The sequence below is a fragment of the Corvus kubaryi genome, unplaced genomic scaffold (assembly GCF_017639235.1).
Source record: "Corvus kubaryi isolate FWS band 111438036 unplaced genomic scaffold, C.kubaryi_AGA036_p1.0 66, whole genome shotgun sequence".
In the NCBI taxonomy this organism is placed as follows: domain Eukaryota; kingdom Metazoa; phylum Chordata; class Aves; order Passeriformes; family Corvidae; genus Corvus; species Corvus kubaryi.
The window spans coordinates 1,238,754-1,259,492 of record NW_024582054.1 but is presented as its reverse complement, the minus strand read 5'-3'; the positions used below and the strand labels follow the sequence as shown (position 1 = coordinate 1,259,492).

The 20,739-nt window shown below is 41.5% G+C and overlaps 1 protein-coding gene across 3 annotated transcripts in view; it reads right to left on the bottom strand.

Moving 5' to 3' along the window:
- MIDEAS (mitotic deacetylase associated SANT domain protein) overlaps window positions 1-20,739 on the bottom strand; it is a 55,651-nt gene that overhangs the window by 9,513 nt on the left and 25,399 nt on the right. For all 3 annotated transcript variants that reach the window (XM_042047898.1, XM_042047900.1, XM_042047899.1), the window contains exons 2-8: window positions 15,311-16,999; window positions 9,938-10,261; window positions 8,631-8,976; window positions 8,153-8,219; window positions 3,222-3,364; window positions 2,271-2,374; window positions 854-929 (exon numbers count right to left, since the gene is read on the bottom strand). In XM_042047898.1, the coding sequence (XP_041903832.1) occupies window positions 854-929; window positions 2,271-2,374; window positions 3,222-3,364; window positions 8,153-8,219; window positions 8,631-8,976; window positions 9,938-10,261; window positions 15,311-16,765 (2,515 nt within the window). In that variant the 5' untranslated portion in view covers window positions 16,766-16,999. The remainder of the gene's footprint in view (window positions 1-853; window positions 930-2,270; window positions 2,375-3,221; window positions 3,365-8,152; window positions 8,220-8,630; window positions 8,977-9,937; window positions 10,262-15,310; window positions 17,000-20,739) is intronic.

Below are 20,739 nucleotides of genomic sequence, written 5' to 3'. Positions count from 1 at the left end.
AATTTTGAAGAAACACTGACAGGTACCCATAGCTGGCTGAGGCTTCTTCAGCAAGCTTGGAAACTATTCCCCATAAAACCCCTGCTTAACTCCACCCTGGAAAATCATGCCAGAGAGGCTGTGATTCTAAGGCTACCACAGTCTTTCTTGTACATACTGGCTATCCTTCTGCATTCTCTGTGGCTTAGTGCCAAGGGACTGCCTTCCCTTTTCCCTATAAAGGAAATCAGAACTCATGCATATGCCAATACACATGCACATGTTCAGGAGGACGCAGTGTTTCTTACGTTTTAAGTGTCATAATTTGCACAAGCAAAATTTCTGGCAAGCCATCACTTGAGTTATGAGAGAGGATTGGCCTTTTAATCTTCTTGTAATGTAACAGAGTGATGCCTTAGGTTTTAACTTCTATATTTTTCAAATTCTGTACTGCTTAGTGTGTAACTCTGAAGTTTCTTGTAGCCTGTTAATTTCTGCTCTCTCATGCTAGGTAGACATAACAAAGCCTCTCCAGGCCTGCTCTCCAAGGAAAAAGTATAAACCAAAGAGCCTCTAAGGGGGGCAAGTGAGGGGAATTACACCATTAAACTGAAGCTTTAACTGGAGAATTAACCCTGATATGCAAATGAACCAAACCTATCAAGGTGTGAAGAACTTGTAACCTGGGGTTCGTCTTGGGGTCCATCTTGGCAACAGCCTCTGGCTCCCCAGGGGTACCTCTGAAGGCCTTTCAAATAAATACCTACCTTTATTCCCTTACTCCTGTCTGGTCTCTGTTTCTAGGAGGCCTCTTAAGGCATCAAGAGTACCCCAAAAAATCAGAAAAGGATAGAAAAATTCCTAGTTAACAAACCTGTGTAGTGATAATCTGCCAAAGGGTGGGTAGGTGGTCGCACTGGATTCTTCAACAGCAGTTTGGTCAGAGCTCCCTTAGATAAACACAAGTAAAATAATTAATTTAATGTTTGGGGTATTAAAAACAAAGATCAGGCAATTGTTAATCCTCTCCTTTCTGTGGCAAGCTAACAGAAAAGAACCAGAGCACAGTTTACCACTTGGGACAACTTTCAAAATCACATTCTTGACTATCCACCTAATCTTGGGTACCACAGGCAAGTGGTACATTCTGGGCACCTCTTCATATCTGTGAATTGACACAACCACCAGGGTATTGGGAGAGAGCCAATTCCATAGACAGAGACCTTGCATCACATTAACCAAAGGCCTATTACACACACATCCAAAAATGCTGCGCCCTAAACGATACCTGTCTTACACATCGCAGTCACTTCAATCTGATCTCACTTGACTAAGCAATATTTCAAAATAAAACAGCAGTCATGTGACTGAAAGATTATACACACAAAAACCCCACCTCTCAAGCTACTTTTTAGTTTTCATATAAACCAGAAACGTTTTCAAATTTTGTAGGAAGGAGACAATGGAATCATACTGCCACTGGCAGTTTAAACCACCTGAACAATGAGCTCCTGCTGCCAGAGGCAGTCCTGCTCCTCCCTAATGCCAACAACAGCATTCACAACGATGGGCTGGCAGAAACCTAACACATACACACAAAAACTTTCTGTTTGATCTCTTCTCCAATGCAAGTCCATGCAGTCTCACAAGTGTCAGTGCCAGGAGATGGGAAACAAGCAGCCAGACAAAAGTGTGAGATACTCCTGACCACAGGACTGATTTATGCCAGTTTAAATCTGTCACAGAACTATAAAAGGATGACAAAGCTTTGCTCTTTGCTCGGCTATTTGATATTACCTCCCACGGGTGTGAAAGGGCAATAATGGAAGTGTATCATGTCTTACAATACTGACATAAAATTAGCAGCACAGTTGTTCTATAGACAGAGACCAGAGAAGTCAAATGGATCTACCAAAACAAAGAGGTACAAGACACTGCACTCTTGACTCAGCCTTCAACCCTAGCCTCTTATTTTGCCTTTCAACATGGTAATCTTCCCAGAAGACAACACCTAAGATTCATTTAGCAGACTTGGCTCACTTGCCCTGATAGACTGTCAGCGTGTCTGTTAAAAAGCCAAACATGTCCAAGTTGGAAATATAAAAGATAGCAAGAGCATATGGCACTGTACATCGGTGAGAACCCACTTTAGGGACATACAAGGGACACCAAACAATGGGAACCAGATGCATTGAAAGGAAAGTGCAAGGCTCTCCTCTCAGGAATGAGAGGTTACCTGACCTTCCTTAACATCTCTGACCACACTGAGGTGAACAGCCGGGCAGACTCACCAGAATGCTTCCCTTTTCTTCATGTAAGAAATGCAATGCCAGCTCCTGGTTGGTTCCAGCCCCAGGAAAAATGCTTGAACAGGCAGCAGATAGCAGGTTTTCCACTGTTTCCACAGGGGTACCAAAAAAATTCAGAAAAGAAGATTAAAATGAAGTTTCCTACAGGATTTGCATGATTAATTACTCTTTTGAAGGAGAACTAGACATAACAGAAAGTAGAACTCAGAGAAGCTGAATGTCCTTGCAAATTTATATGGGTCAAATTTGGACCCCATTATTCATTAGACTGCAAGGTCATACAGCACTATTTACACATGGAGTTTCTTGCAAACCTCCTCCCCCCTATAATGTCTTCCCACCTCCCTTCACCTCAGACATTTCTTGAATCCGCCCTTATACTGTGAATTTCCATTTCACAAGACCCTTTTTTCTCTCTCACTAGAAATATTTCTTCCAAGCTTGCCCACCTCCTCTCCCCTTCAGGATTTATACAGGCCACAACCCATGTGCAACAAAAGCAGACAGCTTCCCAAGTCTGCTACCAGCCGCCACAACTCCTGCTTCCTCATCCTGACCTCTGTCTACAACTTGATTTTTTCAAAATACTATTACGTCTAGAACTTCCCTCAAAAACAAAGGATTTGAGTGTATGTGGCTTTCAAATGTTAACAAAACCAAGGAAGCTTCACTGAGCAAAAGGCTGCTCTTGGCCTGATAGAAACAATGGTCCCAGTTTTCTCACAATTAAAAGAACCAATCCTACCAACCTCTCCCTGCCCCATGCATGCAATCCAATAAACAAGTTTTGCTCCTAAAACTGTTTTCAAGACCACTCAAACACGTCACTTGACTGGCAGCTCGAAAAGATTTTAAATTATGCCTACAGTAGATATGTGGTTACCCCTACAATCACTGTGACAACTCTGTCCTACCAGCCTTCCACCTTCTTACCATTCTCTTGTGTGACTTTGTTGGTTTCCAAGTCACCCCATGGCTGCCACACCAGCTCTGCTTTATGTTCATCAGCTTCTGCCAGAGCTCTGTCTTGGAGTGATGGGATTTCTGCTTGAAAGCGAGTTCCTACATTTATTCGCCTGCAGAGAAGGAAAAACATTACAGTCAGGCCCTCTTTACAATATCCAGGAAGTCTCCATCTCTGCTAGAAACACTAATGAAGAAACAAATGAAGAAACAATTGCAGCAGGCTCTTGCATATAACACCAACAGTGTTGTAGGTTACATAAATAACTCAGAAGTTGAGAGGTTTTACATCCATTACCAGCTTCCATTGTTTTATCAGCATAGGTTGAAACTGTATTTAAATTAGCATCTCCTAATAGCTGCTCAAAGAACAGTTATTAGCTTCCAAAAATCATCACTTTTTGAGAGGCTCTCATACAGGGTCCTCTTAAGGCAAACTTGCTCCTCAGACATAAGATAGGTGAGCTTGTTTTAGTATTAGCATTTTGTCAGCCAACAACTGAACCAGAGTCTCCAAAAGTCCTTTTCAACCTAAACATTGCCATCTGGTCCAACTCCCCATTCAAAGCAGGATCAAAATTCGGTCCTTTATGATCTTGATACAAGCTGGTGTCTTCCAGGTACTCTTCCTAACAACTGAAACCAAAAATATAAAACAATGAAACCTGTATTGCTCCTTTTGTACCAAACCCAAATCCCATCCTTTTAGCAGCAATGTTGTACTTTTACATCTGAATTAGCAGACACATTTTTCACTACAAGCAACCCACAGAGCACTACACTTGCTTTAAGTAAGGTGACCATCCGCAGAGATTCTACTCTGTACTAGGAAATGTGGCTGTGTGCACAGAGATGGGTAAGAACCCCCACTGAAAGACTGTTCTGCTATATACTTAATGTAAAAGTGTTCCTCATGCAGATGTCAGTCAACTAGCACCACACTGGTAGCTCTTGACATACTAAAGTATAGAGAAAGAAGCTCTTCTTTGGAGAGAGCAGATCAGGCAGTGCCCATGAGATGATAAAATTCTGGAGTTGCTTCACTAGAAAAAAGTAGAACTCCCTGCCCAGGGCAAGATTAGCTATAATTCTCAAGTCTTGGCTTGGTGCCCCCCACCCCACTTCCCCCCCCTCCCCCCCAATTACCAGAGAAAAAGCATGATCTAGTGCAATAAGGAATAATAACAAAAACTTCTGAGAAATGCCAACCTCCAGACTTTTCTTGTCCTCTGAAATGACACACACGTGTCTATTACGAAAAGGAGTTTGGAAGAGGTGTGGGGAGGCCTTGAAACAATACACAACCTGCACAAAAATCCAGTGAGATACTAGCAAGTGTTTCAATAGGGTGTTTTGAAGTCCTAAGAGGCTGTGGTATCAAGGGGAAGAAATGGGTATGGAAGGAGAAGGGAACACCCTAATTCCCTCTTTTACACCCAATTCCTTATTTTGATATTGTCATGAAGCACCTGCATCATAAGATGTCATGTGTTGGAAAAGCCCGTGTTCAAAAAAATGACTGACTTCAACACATACAGAGATTTTGCAAACCATTTCTTTTGCATCTATAGCAGATCCAGATCTACTTAAGGGGAAGAGTTTACAGTTCATGTGTAAACAAAGTGATGCAGAAGTTAACTACCCTATACACTTGTTCTAATTTCATCACCCATTCAGCAGCAGCTCCACACAAGTGGGGTGGGATTCTTTTTGAATTCCTTCCTTCACAATCTGCTAGATGCACAGACTGATGCTAACTTCCTCTCAGTAGGTGATGGCAAGATGACATCAAGCATGATAGATGTAGGCAGGGAAGTTTTAGGCAGGTCTGCCATATACTATCTGTCTTTTTCCCCAAAACTACTATTTCCAACACCTGCTGAAGGTAAAGCAATAGGGACATTACACGTCTCAAATCACAGCCACGGGCAGGGAAGAATTAAAGCAGTTGAAAATGTCGCATCTCAGATGCCCCTTGTTGTAACTGTTTCCATTCTGCTTCTCAAAAGTAATTTTGTTTCAATGCACTAAGGTGGAACATGCATGAAGAACAAAGAACCCCAAGAAAACACTAAAGTCTGTTTGTAACACTGTAGAGTTTTCAATTTTTCCTTTACTTGTCCTCTTCATCTTGGACAGAAAAAGCACAATCCAGACTAAAAATGAAAAGCAAGAGATTTCATGCAAGACTGAGAAGACCTTGCTAAAAAAGGCAAAGCAAAACAACCACCCTAGTATGCCAGCTCTCCTTTCAGCACACTGGGATGGACTGCAGTGAGGTTCACGTGGAGTCTTCTGCTCACTGTGATTAGTCTTGCTTACTGTTATGGCATGCAGTTTCACACAGAGGAGGAAAGGGTTATGGACTATAATCTGCCCTAGAAGGGATAACTGCTCAAAACTGACACTTTGCTGCCACCTGGAAACAGATAAAAAGGTGGTTTTGCAGTAAAAACTGCACTGGGAAATTTGGGAGATTTTGTGTCTTAAGACACAGACTCCTCTGACTTCACTTCTGAGAAGGAAAGAGACAACTGGAAAATCTGGAGGGAAAGAATGTGGGGCTTCTTGAAAGTTGCTTTTCCTTTTTAAACAGAACTTGGAATATGACATCTCTGGGCTAGAAAAACTATGAATTACACTTCATACCTGCAACGTCCAAATAAAACCAGAATTCTGCTGCAAGAGTTGACCTGGGTAACCTAAATTTCGCCTGCTCTGAGCAGGGACTTGGACCAGATGATCTCCAGAGATCCATTCAAGTTATATTATTCCACTGTTCCTTTACTGATGAAGCCCCCATTTCAGTACAACAGGAGCTCTTGCCTGTAAGCACCAGTGGTGCTCCTGGGATTCCATGGGAGCTGAGTGTGACAACATTCAGAAATGAGGCCGTGCACTGGGAAGGAAGTTCACAGCTGATGCACCACAGGTATATTTAAGGCTGCCTAGTTGAGGTGTGATGACTTTGATGCAACTGAACTACAAAACCAGTAGGACACAAGGATCTGTGACAACAGCTGCCTATTGTACCACTTCACAAAGAATTAAGCTTCATTATCACATTTCCTATTCCAAATCACTGCAATTAAATAACCTTTTGAGAAGCATTAACAGAAGGTTTGGCAAAGCACAAGCAATTAGGAACACTATATTGGGTAATCACAAGTTAGAGTCGACTTCTGACAAGACTACAAAGCAAATTAAACATTTTTTCTTTAAAAAAAAAAGTGCTTCCTGCCATATTTCCTTTAAGAAAGATATGTCTACATAACTGACCACAGCAGTGCTGCCAAACACAGAATGACACCGGGTTATTAATTTATTGTGATTAAAAGTTAAAAGCTATCTACCTGCATAAGCACCTGTTCAGTAAGACTTAAGATGACAGTAAGACAACTCTGCACGTAACTCCCTTTTGACAAAAGGAAATGAACTTGCACTACTAAGTTACCATGATTTGAAATTTCCAGCAACAAATTAAAAAATCTTCACACACAACTAAAATTACAACTAACTTTATGTCATTAACTTCAGCAATTTAAGCCATTAGACACAACAAAGACAACTGCACCACAGAGAGGTCAAAGACCAAGACCTGGGAGGGACACAAAAAATATCTGTTCAAGAAGTTCCCCTGGATTAATGTGAAATGAACCAACAGGAGAAAAATGAATTAGGCAATATCCAAAATAAATTTATACAACGATGAATGTTCTTATTTCAATGAACAGGCTCAGTCTAGAGGAGGTCTGCAAAGGTGACAAGAAAAATCTGTGTTCATTCACAATTGCAACATTTGCTCAGGCTGCTGCCACAGGTGTAGAAAATTGAGCTTCAAACAGGAAGGCAGATTGGAAAAAGGGCAAGAAAAAATAAAATTGCCAGCAAATGCTCCAGTCCCTTTTCAAAATATAAACCGTTTTGGATAAAAGCAAAAGAAGCCTTGTATTTATTTGGGGAAAGTTTGAGTTAAATATCTCAAATGTTACAGGATATGCTGCAGAGTTAGAGCAGAGATTGCTGACTGCACAATCAGATGCAGAGCCACGTGGGTGTTTTTATGCCATATGGGTGCTTCCATGCCATGCATCTCAATGATTAGACTTTGCAGAAGTTCATTAACTAGGTACAATAATGAACTGGAACTATGTTGATGAAGTTCTGCAGCACTGAGCTTGTACTGGTAACACTCCCAGAGCATCTGTGAAGGCTGTGCAGAGACATTTGCAACTTCACTCAGATTTAGCGGGACTGGCATGAAGCCTAAGCTCACAATTCCAGCTTCAGCATCTTCAGACTGTGTTCCCTAGTGCTGCTGTGTCCACATATGTCTGAAGTTTCCCAGCACACAGCCAGCTAAAGATTAATGAGGCTGACTAGCTCAGGGCACACACCCCATATGCCACTGTAGGGCTGTAGGGCTTTCAGGCTGAGCTCGCCCGGGGGGAACGAGGTGCTCACAGCTGTGCTGCAGACACAACACACCTGCGATCTGACCCACCCATGTGAGAGCTAACTCCAGTTTTCCATGCTACATTCTGTCCTTCCTCTAAAGGACCATCTTCCCACCCTAAAACAAGCATACAGCGTACAAAGAAGTGCTCATATACAACAACACAGGATAGATTCACCTTTAGGTAATTAACAGTATTTCAGCCCAGAGACAGATAAGCAGTAATACAAAGCAGTTAGTATCACCAGAATTACATTTGCCCAAACAAACACTATTTATCGTATGGAGTAATTTTTAATCAAGACAACTTATATTTTGAACCACCAGTAAGAATAGTTTTAATGCTTCTAAGAGATACAGCAGTTGTACAGGGAGCAGCTTGAAGGTTTAGGAGGAAGGAAGGAAGCACTTTTACTAAGAGACTATGAACCTACTGGCTACTTACGGTTCAATGCTGACCGGGGTGGCTTCCCCCACCACTGTAAGAATTGGAGGGGTAACTTCTGAACTATCTGCAACAAGAAGAAAGAACTGCTCAGCTTCACATCTGAGATTTGCTTTTCACACAGCTTGCAAATCTAATCAGAGCTGTCCGTCTCTCAAAAAAGGTACCCCCAGGCTAAATAATGGAGTTTCAGATGACCGGGAATTTGCCTTCCTCCCCTCAGTTCAAGATACGAGGAACTGACTTTTCCGTTCCCAAGAACGTCAGCAGGGGGTGTTGCAGGTTGCCTGTGAACGCATCTTAACACCAGTTCCCAGATGTACCAACACTGCATTTCCTCTATTCCAGCTCCCTAAACAGTCATGAAGAAGCCCCAGTTTCACACCACCACACCTCCTAAGGGCATGATCTTCCTCCTAATGCTCTGCATTTCCTAATCATAAACTAGGCAAGAAAGGAAAGTTAAAGTGAAACTTACTTGATCTAAGCAGAGTTCTGTGACCACTTTTGGGAGTCATTGGAGGTGGAACCGAATGACCACTTGAAGAGAGGATAGCGTTAAAATACAGCCCAGATCCTTCTCTCACTGGACTAAGGATTGGCGGAGGAGTGTAAGGAGGTAGCTCAAAGTTCCTATCTGAAGGATGGTCTGCCAGACGGACAGGTGACCGTAAGTGGCTCTGATATGGAGTAATGTTGGAATAAACAGGTGGTGCAATAAAGGTGCCAGCTTTTGGTGGTATGAAGAGTGGCTCGGGTCTTGGCCTCTGCTTTGGTTTTCGGGCAAAGCCCTCTGCTTCATCCTTTGGAACAGCATCTTCATGCTATTAGAAAAGAAAATTACATATTTAATTTAATTTTAAAACCTCGGGTTGTTTGACAAACTTGAGTGAAATGACAACATTTTTTAATGGCAGCTCAAAATCTGGATAGGACAGTTGGAGGATGTCTCAACAATTAGCAGAAGAGGGAAGTGAGAGGAAGAAGACAGGGAATGGAATGGAATGGACAGAGGAACTATTAGGTAGCAGCTCTAACTCATGATTATGCAGTTATATTTTACAAGAATGTACATCTGGTCCAACCTTCATGGCAGCTTTAAAAGAGAACAAAAAAGCACAGCAGAACCCTGGTATAGATACATCAGAACCATGATACAGATACACGGTGACACCAGATAGTGGTAAGAGAACAGAAGATAATATAACGTGGTCAAGCATTTAAATGCAGAGAAACCTCCCCACATGCCTACCATTTCTCTGGTATCTGAAGATTCTGTTGTACTTCTGAATAGAAGAGAGGTAAAATAAAAAAATCTACACACCCACTCATCACTACCATGCTGCAGGGGAGCAATCAAGTACTGACCTTCAGAACTCAGTAAAAGGTTTCAATTCCATGAGAATAAATCTTCACTTTGGATTTTATTCACATTGAGAGATACGTACACTACTTGGAATTTATTAGTATCTGTGTATGTACAAAGAAAGCACTCTTTACACAAACACACTATTAATTCTAGCCTTATTACCCATCTGGCTTTATTCACTATTTAGTGAATTCAGTGAGGCATTGCTTGGCTGTACTAGCATTAGCTGTAGGTCATGAAAAGCCAGCAATGCCCAAATATATGGCAGTATTATGATTAAAAAAATCCCCAGACTACATACATTCCAAGTTCAAGCCTTGAGATAGAACTACTTTAATAGGAAAGTTCACGGCTAAAAACCGTGAGATTAAATCTAACAGATCTGGCTCATCTTTGGTGTCTTAGTCCTTCCGTACCTGACTCGAGGTGTCCATGTTAGTGTTACGATTAGATCGCCTCCGAGTGACTATCACAGAAGGCTTCCGTTCACAAGGAGCTCGATCGTTTGTTTGGCCTCTCTGGAGCTTTCCATCCTCAGACTTTTCCTTTTCAAGGCTCTGCAAGTCAATTTTTCTCACTGGCACAGACACAGGAATGATAAGAGGCACAAGGCTGTTATCCTCCCGGGCTTTTTTGGGAGCTGGTGAAGAACTGGCAAATTCCACGACACTTTTTGAAGCTGCAGTAGGTCCTGGAGCTGTTACCAGCACACTCTTCTTCTCCTCTGAATTATCCAGCTCCTGAGAAGAGAAACAGATTCCTAAAAAGTTCTGTATTACTTACATAATAAATCAGATACCATCTCACTTTCAGTGTATATCAAGTCTCTCAATATACACTTGCAATTTGCAAGCTGAAATGGATTTGGAAGTGTTACTGGACAAAAAAGAATATTTCACAGTGTTACTAAATTTCATAGAATTACCTGAGGATTGCCTGTAGTCTCAACTGCTGGAATACTTATATACGTCGTTCTTAAGAACTGTTTCACTACCTAGGTTTTCACATTTTATTTTCTATATGAATTTGTATCCCGCTTTATAACTTTCAACAAAGGTTCTTCAGTTTTAGTAAAGATCAAAAGCTGAAGGTTATTAATTTCAAATACTGGATTTCTGCTCCAGGGAAGACTGAACCATGATAATATCTTAATTAAATCTCTCACACACAAAAAAACCCAAACCCAGAGCTAGCTTTTGCTTCATCTTTTTTTTCTGATTTATAGGACAAAAGGATCTTTCATTATTATAACTGGAGACTCTGAGTTCTGTTGTCTAACCAGGCCTGAGCCTGAAGTGCTTTTGCTCAACAGAATCAACAAGATATTATCTGCAAGCCAGCACTTTTTGCACTGATATTACAGCTTCCGTGTCTATTTTACTTATGGAAGTCCTAGAAAATTGAGCTCCAAGGAGATGGGAATGGGGGATGGATAAACACATGGATCCTGTAATATCTAATGGCTTCAGGTACTGCTAGCAATCAAGGATTTCTACTCCTTCAAAATACTATCCAAATGTTCATTCCACTCTCAATTCACAGATTCTCACTTAGAAGCCAGATACTAATTAGAACTTTCAAAAACACCTCTCTCCAGGGATGTAAAAGGCCCTCTTGAGCTCTGATGAAGTGCAGTGTAGAAGCTGTAGAAGATGCTCCTTTTGGTGTTTCAAACATCTCCCCAGCTTCGAGCTCTGTGTGGAAAGCCTTTGGACAGGATTAGGTATGCAAAGTCACCCTCTGTCAGAGCCAGAGTCTGCTGAGGAACCTACCTGTGTTTTTTAGGTAAAATCTAAGGTACGTAACCTCTCAGGTATAACAAGAGGTCTCCAACCTGGACTTTCAAAATGTTGCAGAGATTTACTGAAGCCCTCAAACAGAATCTATTGTTTGACATTACAAGTCCCTAATCCTGATTTAAAAGCCAGCATGAGCAGGTTCTGTCATAAGGGCTCAGACACACTGCAGTCACCTCACTGGGTGATCAAGAAAGCCCTTCAGCTTCACTGATGAGTGAGAATCCCACTTTGACACTCTATTTATAGAGGGAACCACAAGTGTATTGTCACAACATGCATCAACCAGAGCCTGGGGTTAGTGCTCGGGCCTCTGTCCAAATGAGAGACCTGATAATTTCTGTTGGTTTTAAAAGCAAACAGGTCTACTCTGGAAAACATTAAGCCTTCAATATAAGCCAGGTAACAAGATTAAGCACACAAAATCTACCATATCAAGAAGATTCAGGACAGCCTCCTTTCAAGACCTTTTATTAGAGCTGGGCTAAATGTGCACAGAAAGGTTTATCTTATAACTGACCCTGCAGCTTACAAGTCTGACTGCTTCTTCACGGAGACTGCAGATGTCCACCCCCACCACACAGTGATGGAATGCACAATTGTAAAGTCACAAGTGGCATCCATTGTCCCAGAATATGCCTCAGGAGAAATCATTGAGCTCTGAGGACCTGCTGACAGGCACCTGTACTTCCCCATAAAACTACCAATTTTGGATTTGGAGGGCATCCATCATGTTCATCATGCTGACAGACATCACTAGAGTTCACTACCTCTAGATAGCAAGGAGTTCTTGAAAATTTTTGTAGCCTCCCTCCACCACTTTCTGGGTACATCAATAAAACATGTAATGTCAACGTGAATAAGTGAACAAGCACCAATTCTGATCAATCTAGAAATGTCAGGTACTTCCTGTGCGCTACACAGACCTCTGTAGGTCAAGAGACATGAACTAATTTGCTAACTACAAGGAGGAAATTAGCTAGTCACACAAAAGTGTCACTTCCCTCTGGCTTTATGATCAGTTAACCATGCTCCTTTTATTTTCAAGACTGGGGGGCAATCAGCAATGATGGAAGAGATGACCCTTCTGAGACAAAAAAAGAAGAGGAGACCTGAATAGTAGTACAGATAGAAAAAAGACACCAGTGGGAACTTAATATAGTTGAGACATCCTTAAAAATGTTCTGGTCCACATCATAGCTTTCCTGATCACAAAAGTTCACACATACCTAAGGTTAACTAAGAGGGGATATGACTAATTTTGCTTTTTGCTTCAGATCCCTAAGCCTTTTGATTCAGATCCCTAAATAGTTTCTCAACTGTTTGATTATTCTCAGAGGTAAGCAGAAAAGAGTCTCCGAATAAGGAACGGGACTTTCATTTGTAGACCTGCTAGGGGATTTTTGGCTACCTTTGCATCCCTGTTGCAGAATTTGGGGTAGGAGAGCTGCTGGATAACTGCTGCAAGTGCAACATGTGGCACTTTCATTTAGACTCTTGCATAAATACTGAGGGATGAGCTAGTCATCTAGAGTCCTCCCGGAAATCCATAGAAACCCATCAGACGTTCCAGCATTGATCCTGTCTATCCCTCAAGCTGTTTCCAAAAAACTTAGAATTCTCAGAAAAACCCAACTACAACAGCTGGAACAACTGTTCCAAGGCCAGTTCTGTGATCAGATAAGAAACCATAACAGCCTTTTAAAAACACCTGCCCACAGAGTGCTTTCTGCCACCATTTGGCATCATCTGCAGGAAGGAGAGGCAGCTTCTGACTGCAGCCAAACCAAAGCTTGTCCATGAAGGAGGCGAGTCCAGAACTACAATTCTGCAAACAAAACTTTTTTTCTTCCTTTTGTTTGTGGCAGCTGGTGCCCTGCCCTGTGCCAGGGGAAAGCAGCCAGGTAACCAAAACCTGTCTTCCTTCCATAAAGGAATATTTAAATTCAGACACCCTTTAAGACAACCATTCAGATTTGAAAAAAGTTTTCTGTACTTTTAGAAGACAACAAATCACACTGAAAACATTAAACTAAAAGTTGAGAATTTACTGCAGCCTGTAGGTAGCCATAAGCTTGCACCACCTGAAAAAAAGGCAGCCACAGGCAGCTTTGGCGCAAAGCATCAGTTGTGACACTGCATGTAGACAGATACTGCTGTCCAGAATACTATTTCTGCATAAGGTACACATACCTAGACTGGGATGTTCAAACAACTGGTTCAAATTACAAATATTGCCTTCTTTAATCCACAATTTAACTCTACGGCCTTCTTCACACTCTTCAGATAACCTATGCAGAGAAGGCTTCTAGGTCATTTTTAACAGAAAGACACTCATATGAGAAGCAGACCACTCTCATTCAGCAAACGCATTTTCTTTTTCTCCCTCACACAATATTCAACACCTTAAAGATGTAAAATCCATCACAGCTCTGGTAAGAATGTTATCATCTTTCAAAACCTCATTCTGAAAGCCTGAAGAGATCTAAACATAAAGAGTTCTTCTGCTAGTGCCATTATGGAAGCTGCTTGCATAACTGCAAAGAACAAAAGAGCATCTGTCAAAACACTTCTCTGGGCTTTACATTATGAATCAGACTGCAAGCAGACGTGCCTCCAAACAGCCAATTTCTTGCTTCATCTCTCAGGGGCTTTTCCTAGATGCTCTATTTGCTTCTTCTTGACACTCTCTTAGTGATCCAAGCGCAATGTGAATTGCGGGCCTTCTGCAATGTAACCACAAAATGGCTGGCAAAGTATACCATGCTACTATGTACTACCAGTTCTTTATCAAATCTGCTTATTCAGCTGGAGTTAGAGCACAAAGGATTGAAGACAGCATCAACCAAGTCACTGTTTGCCTTCTGCTGTCCAAGAGATGGAGTAGGCTATGGATATTCACCTTATTGTTTATTAGTTCAGTTCTTTCACTCAAACAGCACATTCCTCTAAGGAAGAGATGGGAAAAAACAGTGACAGACAGACTAGGAAAAAAAGAATGATGAGAACAAAACAGGGAATAAAATGTCCTTCCCTTTGTTGTCTCTACAGCAACTCAAGTGTCAAAACTATAGGTAAAAGTAGCTCATGCAACATCTGCATTTCATCAGCCTTTGGCAACAAAACTTCCAAGGAAAAGTGTGCCTCATAAGAAGCACTCAGTGAAAGATTAGTCAAACCACAACTCTACGAAAACCTTCAAAAACAATCCCTCATGAAACCCCCACCCAACTCCAAAAATCCCATCACTTGTCTCCCAATAGGCTAGTTAATTTTGAACTCTGTCAGCTTGCTATATAGAATATATACTGTACAGTTTAGACTGATGGGATATCAAAAGGTTAGGAGTAGTGAACTACCAAATCAGTCAGCACTAAATTTCTTCCCCATTAAGTCCTACATGAGGTCTACATGCAGACATGTCATTCTACAGCCCTCAGGTCATTCTCAGAAACAGAATGCTGCATGAGACAGACTTTTGTCATGCCTGGTAGGTTCTTCATATAAGTGAAGCTTTCTTAGACTTTTAATATCTGTGAAATATTGAACATGTAAATTGCATTATATAATTTTTAGATAGCACATTTTAGAAACCCTTCAACTGCTCAAACTGAAAAACTGGCAGGTAAGCTGTCTTTTAACAGAAAGAAAGATAATGTTAAATTGGTAAAAAGACAACAAGTAAACTGCTTATACTTGCCTCTCAAAATTCCTGATCACCTTGAGACCTAAGCATATTTTGAGATCATGGGCTAAAATAACATTTGATGCTAGTGAAATAAAACTGTCCCTTAGTGGTTTCACTATGCTACATCTCTGTTCTCCCACATCTATGAATTACAGTAGATGAACTTACATGCCTCCACTTCCAGAGCTGCCCTTGCTGCATACTTCAAGACACCATCCTATCCTGCATATATAAATAAACTTCTTTCATTTCAGTCCTATTTTGTAGTCTAAACCATGATATATTGGTTAGGGTCTATACCTTACCTTTACATTCTGAAGAGAAGCCAGCTCAACAGCTTTTTGGGCCAAAGTCAGCAAATTGGCTTCTTGAGAGACACGTCGTCTCCGTCGGGTACTCTGGATTACACCACCTCTGACAGCCTGAAAATCATTAGCTCTCTGAGTGTTTTCTTCAGGTGCTGCTGCCTGTTTCTCCTCATCTCTACCATTCTGGGCTGCAGCTTGCCTGTCTGTTTCCATCTGGCACTGCTCACTACTGACCAGGACATCCTTCTGCCCCAGATCCAACCTTTTAGGGTGCAAATAGCTACTTTTACTGTGGGCCAGTGACTCAGGTGGCTGCTGTAATGGGACCTCTCGCTGATGTGTTTGCCAGTGATGCAGAAATAAATTGCTAGGTTGCTCTTCTGCCTGCTTAGAAGTCAACACTTCTCCTGCAGATGTCAGCAGGACACCTTCTTTGGAGAGTCTCCGTGATCTCCTTGGAAAGGGAATCTGGGTCTGAGGTAGCACAGTCTGTTGGTTCTGCTCCGTTAATGCCTTGAATAGCTCCTGGTTCCTCTCTGCTTGCTGAAACTGGTGTGGCATCATGTGATGTTGAGGTGCTGCAGCTGCCACATGAGGCTGCGCTATGGAAGTTGTTTGCTGCAGACCGAAGGCTTGTGTGGCAGCCTGTTGCTGCTGCTGCTGAGGATAGAAATTTTCAAAGAGCTGTAGCTGGGGAAGAGCTTGCTGTTTTTGTTGCGCAGTAAATGCTGGACCGGAAGAAGTTGGGGCTTCTTGAAAGACATGTAACAACTCAGGAAGACCTTGCTTTTGGCCTTGGTGCCCAAATGCAAGCTGGAAAGGCTGCAATGGCAGACTTTGATTCTGCTGCTGCTGTTTCTGCATTTGATGAAAAGAATTCATTTGAGCTTGTTGTCTAACCAGGGCTTGCTGTTCCAGCTGAGCCTTCTGGGACATCATCTGCTGGACAGCATCTCCATATAAATCCAGCTGTGACACAAACACTCCTTTCTCTTGATTTCTTTTAAGGGCTTCTGGGTGGCCATAGAAGCCTGGGGCACCAGCGTTGGAGTGGGGTCCTTTTGGGTTGCCCCCAAAAACCATACTGTGGTTCCACATTGAAGGTGGAGACTGCCAGTGGCTGTCACCCCTCTCTGGCAACCGGTTTCCCATTAGTGAATTCTGCCATTTGACAGCTGTTACTGACTGGGGCATCATCACTGATTCTCCCCTATCTTGATTGTAAACAGAGTTCATCAAAGCAACATTGTTGGGTGCACTTGTTAATCCTCCTGCATGAGAAATCTCCATAGTTTGGGAGACTGGTATATTCCCTCCGTGACCATAGTACTGTCCTTCCTTAAGCTGCTGCTGTGGTTCTTTTGATGGCACAGCTATGTCCTGCTCATTAAAATAGGCAACTCGTTTCCCAGTCCTTTTGCTTGAAGACTTCTGCTGAGCCTGAAGATTCATGGTTCAGTCTGTTCTCCCAGCCACGCACACAGTATTTATAATCCACCCATCCCTGAGGTTGGGGGAGGAAAGGCACAGCAGTCTTTATTTTCCATTCAGCTCTAGTAATAAAGGGCAGGAAAGAAGTCCAGATGAAAGTGCATTCACTTCCCTTTTCTTTGTGTGCTTCTCCCACTTCTTTTCACTCTTACATTTGTGGTTCAGAGGCCAGTAGGGTCCACTTAGTTACAGGTCCTGAAATAGAGAAGCAATTGCAATGAATCATCAAGAGACATAACTGGCCTAAGAACGTTCATGTGATAAGCAATAATGTGTATGTCTGTCCCATTTCCCATGGAACTGAATACCAGGATTATAAATGGAAGAAACAACAGATCTGACCTGCTAGAAGAATGCAAAACAAAACAACTTAGTTTTACAGACCAGATATCTCACTGTACTTGCATGATGCAACTCCCAATTGCACACAGAATTCTTACTAATCCCTTAAGTTCATCCTGAAAAGTTTTACTCTTAAACCACCTCTGATCTGGCCAATTACTTCCATGTCTTCCTGTAGCCAGAATAATCTGGTTTTAATCTCAACTCAAAACCACAAAACAAAAAACCCTCATGGCTTGCCAAAAGGCCACATTTCCCAAAGACCTTTAAAAGACACACACGTACATGAAGCCAAACATGCAGCAAGATGCTCAATTCAGAATTTGGAAGGAAAGGATCAGGCAACAGCCAATCAGTCACACACATACACCACCAATGACTACAAATGCTTTCCAGTTAAGAACTGCCCACCCAGCATCCAAGTACTGGAGACAGGGCCTGCTCAACTTGTTGCTCTCTCAGATGTTTTTTTCAAAAGCTGAAAGCAACTGCTCAGGTCACACTGAAAGGTAGTTCAGGCAGCTGCTGTTGCTGCAGCTGCTCCCAGACATCAGCAAATATCTGTTCGTGTAAAGCTACAAACGTAATAGGAGAAAGCCTTTCCAGAACAGGTACTCTACGACAATTCTACCCTCCTACCCTCTTCTTCCATGAGGAAAAGCTATCCACAAATTCTAAGAGGCTAGCTTGCAGAATTAAGGTCTAATGTGTGAACACATACACTAGTATTTCTATTTGGACACCTAAAACCTTTTTAGATGTTTAGTTTTAAATTCAATTATATTCTTAGATGACTACTACTAACATTCTAGTGTAAGTCTCTATTCCCATCCTTTTCAGTGTGCACTCTGTTCCACTTTAAATCACATTGCCAATATATTCCAGGAAAATTTTAACAAATTGTTAAAAACCTATTCTTACTACATCCCTTCTGTTACATAATCAAGTTTCTCTTGAATGGAGCAGGTAAGACCAACACACACATGCCCTCCAATGAAACCTGCAATCTATTTATCCCTCTTTCTAAAATGAAAAATAATAAACCAAAATTATATAGCACACTGAAGTCCTGTAACCTGAGCTTCCTCAGACGGATATGGGTACAGTGCAGTTTTAATACTGAGGTGGGGTTGGGAACATGACGAGGAGGAAAAGACAAAGAGTTTTAATTAACTTACGCAACTTCCACCTCAGAGGCCAAGCTTGGCTTCAGTGCTACTGGAACCATGGGACTGTGTTTCAGAGTGAAGTGACTCACTTCCTCAGGCTGTTACATAGCTGTTCCCCCACACTGCCTCCCCTTCGCCTTGGCTACAAATCATGGACCTCTGCCACCCTGCATCACGGAGCCAGGGCATTCCTCCCTCCTCTAAGCACAACGTCTCAGCTTATTTTCCAAGACTATCACAACAGGACAAAAATAACTCGAGGAGAAATTATGGACACGTGAGATGGAAAATTCTCTCTAAACTGCAACTAGTACACAAACGAAGATTTCATAGAGTAAGTTTTTCCTACTTCAAAACTTCACTAGGAGAGGAAAAAACATCTTACAGCAGGAAACGGAATCTCTGGTAGCAAAAATGTAGAGGTAGAAAAGTTGCTATATGCCTCTGAGAAGCATTAATGCTATCTTATCCTGTCACCTTGCTTTCTGCAGCATTGCAAATGTATCAGAGGTAACAGCTAAACCTCCATACCTTAGGTAATACACTAAGAGTGGTTTCTAACAGTCTTACCTTGTGGAATAATCACAAGCTATTTTTCTCTCCAAACTAGGCAACTTCTTCCTTCTACTGACGCTTCTACATGCTTTTGTATTGATCAGCCACATAATTCTGATAAAAAGAATGCAAGGTTTCTGTGTATTAGAAGACATTACCACTAGATCAAGTTTTAACCTGCCAGACAGCTTTCTAAAATTCTGCTGTGGATCTTCTACACTTTGAAGGAAAATGCAGCAATAACTGTCAAAAAGATGGCATTCAACTTTCAACTTCAAGAGTCCTTGTTTTCAACCAAAGAAAGAAAGAAAGAAAGAGTGAGCCCCGTTGATGCTGTTCTTAGTAGTCGTGGCTGGGATTTGCAGCTACCACCCAGGAAAGTACCCAGAAGACCTTTAGTAAGAGGACTCTCACATTAGTAGGAAAGCACTGCATTAGCACAACTTTCCAAACCTACATTTGTGTGGACTTTGGTTCTGCTTTTTCTATTACTAGATAAGAAGACACCAGCATCACAAGGTCTAACTCAGACCAGTTTAGAACTGCAACAATCCGGGAAAGAGATCTAACAAAACTATTAAGATGCAAAGTGTAAAAAGGAGTAAGCTCAGAGATAACCTTAATGAGGAAAAGGAAGATGTACAACTGAAGTTGCTCTTCAGCACAAAACCCAGGATAGTGAAAAGGACATTACCAGGAAGAAAAGAGACTTAAGGTACTTTGAACAAAACATGCTTACTGAACATGCCAGTTCTCCCAGTTACATGCAAAAATAACTATATCCTAAGAGATCACCAAGATAAAAGAGGATTTGTTGCATCCAGTATTTAATGGTAAAAGAAAATATCACAAAATTAGCTTTTTAGTAGTTCTTTCTATATAGAAAAACTGCATAAAAATATCTTCTATGTCATCCTAATAATAACAGTCCATAGTTTAAGCTGCAGTGATAAATGTTCAAGTTGCAGCATGACTATGCTTCAGGAAAGCTCATGCTTGGCAGCTTCACTGCATGAGCACTGTTGGCTCTCTGACTAAACAGGCTTCCCTCCCTGAGGTTGGGGGAATGAGCTCACACAATCATCATCCTAGCCAATTACCAGCTTTGGGGTTTTTTGGTTTGTTTTGTTTTGCTTTAATTTCAGCACAAGAGTCAGCCTGCAGCAGCACAGTAAAATGGCAACACAATTCCAGGCTTAAGTGCTTTGGAGCAGTACACCCCGGACCATTCCTTACCTTTGAATAAAGCACACAGCCAGTTCAAATACTGTAATTCCCAGAAGATACTGTGTCTTGCCTCCAAATATACTGAAGTGTTATGATACTTAGCATTGCTTTTACACTGCACAGAGAAAAAGCAGAACCTAGCATCAGTATATTTTGATTTAATAACTCTAAGATTTGGCAGGCAACATCATCAGTTATTTTCACTTCCAGGAGCTTCTGACATTCAAGAACTTCTGAACTTTCTCCAGATGAACACAAATTGTACATCACCTCCTTTGATACCACAAATATTTTCAGACTTCTAAGGAATTTTTCATATTGTGAGGCTTTCTATTCTACACCTAAAAACAATGTCAAATTAGTTATACATATACCCAGTGGATGCATATGCAGTATTTTCTGGAATGAAAAATACATAAGGAAAGTAACCCATGGCACCTTACTGGGAAAAGTTAGTGTTACCATTTTTAGCTAAAAACCTCTCTAGTGTATCTGCACTAACGCATTAAAGAAAATCATAAACACATATAAAACACCATATGAGCTACATTTAGCCTAAGAATGCTGAAGGACTTCCTGAAGTATACAACAGGACTATGGAGGTCTCTGCCTGCATTCAGGATTCTGTTCTGAAATTATGAA